Source organism: Helianthus annuus, chromosome 9 (assembly GCF_002127325.2).
Source record: "Helianthus annuus cultivar XRQ/B chromosome 9, HanXRQr2.0-SUNRISE, whole genome shotgun sequence".
Lineage (NCBI taxonomy): Eukaryota > Viridiplantae > Streptophyta > Magnoliopsida > Asterales > Asteraceae > Helianthus > Helianthus annuus.
Genome location: NC_035441.2, coordinates 135,366,153 through 135,368,660, shown reverse-complemented (window position 1 = coordinate 135,368,660; position 2,508 = coordinate 135,366,153). Strand labels below are relative to the sequence as shown.

Here is a 2,508-nt window from a genome sequence, read left to right as displayed (position 1 = left end):
CTTCCTTTCACCTATCTTTCGGGCCACTTATCCCAGATGAGCCCCAACACTCGCACCACTCTCAGCAATCTCATCATTCTCACGAGTCTCACCAATCATACCACTCATTGCATTCCCATTCGTTTCACCATTCTGATTCCCTCTACTCCCCAGGGCAGTTTAACCCGAACGATTATGTTAACGATTTTCTTGGCTACAACCCTTTGGGCCCTGAGGACCATTTTTCTCAGGAGATGGAAATGGACGATGATCCAGATCCGGAGATGCAGACCGGAACGCCGGGCCACCCAATAAGCATATCAAGTGGATCTCCATTTCAGGGATCACCTTACCATGGGCCCGACTCGTTTCAAGAGAAAATGGCCACATATGATTGGTTCTTTACCCCACCATACCATAACTCTCCATCCCAACCTCCCTTGGATGAGCCCCAGCTTCAGGCAGTTTCACCTCCACCACTTCCTGTTGAGGAGCCACCTCAGCAGCTACCACAGCCACCTCCCGAGCCTCCAAGGCAACGGAGGAATGCACGCATGTCAGTGCGAGGAGGACCTCGTTTTAGTTATCCTCGGGGTTCGAGTTCCTACCCTCCTATTCCAGAGGACCCCCAAATGGGTGGGCCCTCTAACGCGGCACCGGAGATTGATCCTCCGCCAGCTTCATTTGCACCACCTTAGCCGCCCATGGGTTTTGACAACCGTATCCCGACTTACCCAAGTTCTTCTGGGTATAATCTTTTTGAAAACACATCGGGATATCCATCAGACTATGGGAACCAGGATCCTACCTCACCGCTGCTCAATACCATCATCTTTACCCTTCTTCTTACCCTCCAGTTTATCCAACTGGATACCCGGTACAGGATTATCAATATCCTCCGTACCAGCAACCTCCTCCTCCCCAGCAGCTACAGCAGCAGCAGCAAACTCAGGAAATCCTGGAGAGGTTAGATAGGGTTGAACAGAAAGCTAAAAAGAACAAGCAGAAGCATAATAGTTTCATGAAGGGCCTTGCAAACCTTATCAAAGGAAAGAAGAAGTAGGGGATTGTTAAATTTTTCTTGTGTTATTTGTAATCATGTCCCTGTGAGGACTTTTGTTTAATTTCAGTACCAAGGTCCCTGCGTGGACTTATTTTCCTTTCTGTAAGCCCCTGCGCGGGCAGTTTGTCTTTTCTAAGTCCCGATTCAGGGCACTTGTACTTGTTTTCATGATTAATGAAGTTTTATCTTTGGTTTTTAGATATGTATTTTATTACATCATGTTCTATCCTTTCAATTTATAATTAATCTGCCAAGGAAGTTCTTAGAGGTATAACCTAGCCAAATTATTAACTGGCTATGATGGTACAACCTTTTTAAGACAATGAAATCTCTGTTAACATCTGAAAACATGTTAGCATTCCTAGCTGTGCGGTACGTGAAACCACACAAGCTTCCAAAATGTACTTGGATTTTCCAAGTCACTTATATATAGCCTAAATGATCAATGCGAATCATGGCTAATAAACATCAATATGATGAGTACACCAAGACATCCATTAGAGATGTAGGCTTATAAGCAAAGGTGTAATAATGACAACGAAAGTTTCATTCATAAACTTCTTGTCGAAAAGGCGCTGAACTTCGTTCAACCCTTAAAAGATCATTGATCCAATAGATCGTTGATTATATTCTAATCGTCCCTATGACAAGCTTCCTAAGTTATTTAGATGTCCTTCGAGACAAACCTAATGTTAAAAGTCATACACGACATCGACAGTTGTGAATTTTATTTTCCCCTGTCTAATAAAAATAAAGAATATTATATTCTATTGATCACTTAAATTGGTCTAAATGGTTTAATAAATACCAAGGCCATCTGATCATCAATGCGACGAATCAATATATATATATATGTGTGTGTGTGTGTGTGTGTAATTTAAATATCATTATTGTTGATATAGTATTCAGAAATGGCTGGTTCGGATGAGGCAAACAGTCATCCTGCAGAGGGCAACACCACGATTAATATCACGGGTGCCGAGCTGCAAGCACTGATCACCGTGGCAGTTTCTCAGGCGGTAGATGCTAAGTTTAAAGAGCCAAGTGTTGTTCGGTCTCAAACTCATTCAAAAACCCATTCTCAACCACACACTCATAAGAAAAGTGAGTCTCAACACTCATCTAACCAGGGTAGTGAACCCAAGAGGCTGGTAGTCCTCGAGCCGACCCCTAGGCACACCAAAGGTTGTACCTACAAGTACTTTGTCTCCTGTAAGCCAAGGGACTTTACAGGAGAAAAGGGGGCGATAGATTGTATGAAATGGTTAGATGAGATGGAGACGGTGATAGACATTAGCGGATGCACGAAGGAGGATGTGGTTATGCTTGTATCCCAATCTTTTAAGGGCGATGCCCTCACGTGGTGGAAAGCGCTAGTGCAGTCCACTGGGAAGGTTCACTTGTACAATCTCTCGTGGGAGAAGTTTGTTGATCTGGTGAAGGACACTTAATGTCCTCAGCATGAG

At 43.8% G+C, this 2,508-nt stretch overlaps 1 protein-coding gene across 1 annotated transcript; it reads left to right on the top strand.

The window, feature by feature from the left end:
- Positions 1 to 233: 233 nt before the first annotated feature.
- Positions 234 to 677, top strand: LOC110876413 (proline-rich receptor-like protein kinase PERK14). The gene has a single exon (XM_022124587.1). It carries the CDS (start codon positions 234 to 236, stop codon positions 675 to 677), a length of 444 nt encoding a protein of 147 aa, XP_021980279.1.
- The last annotated feature ends 1,831 nt before the right edge of the window (positions 678 to 2,508 follow it).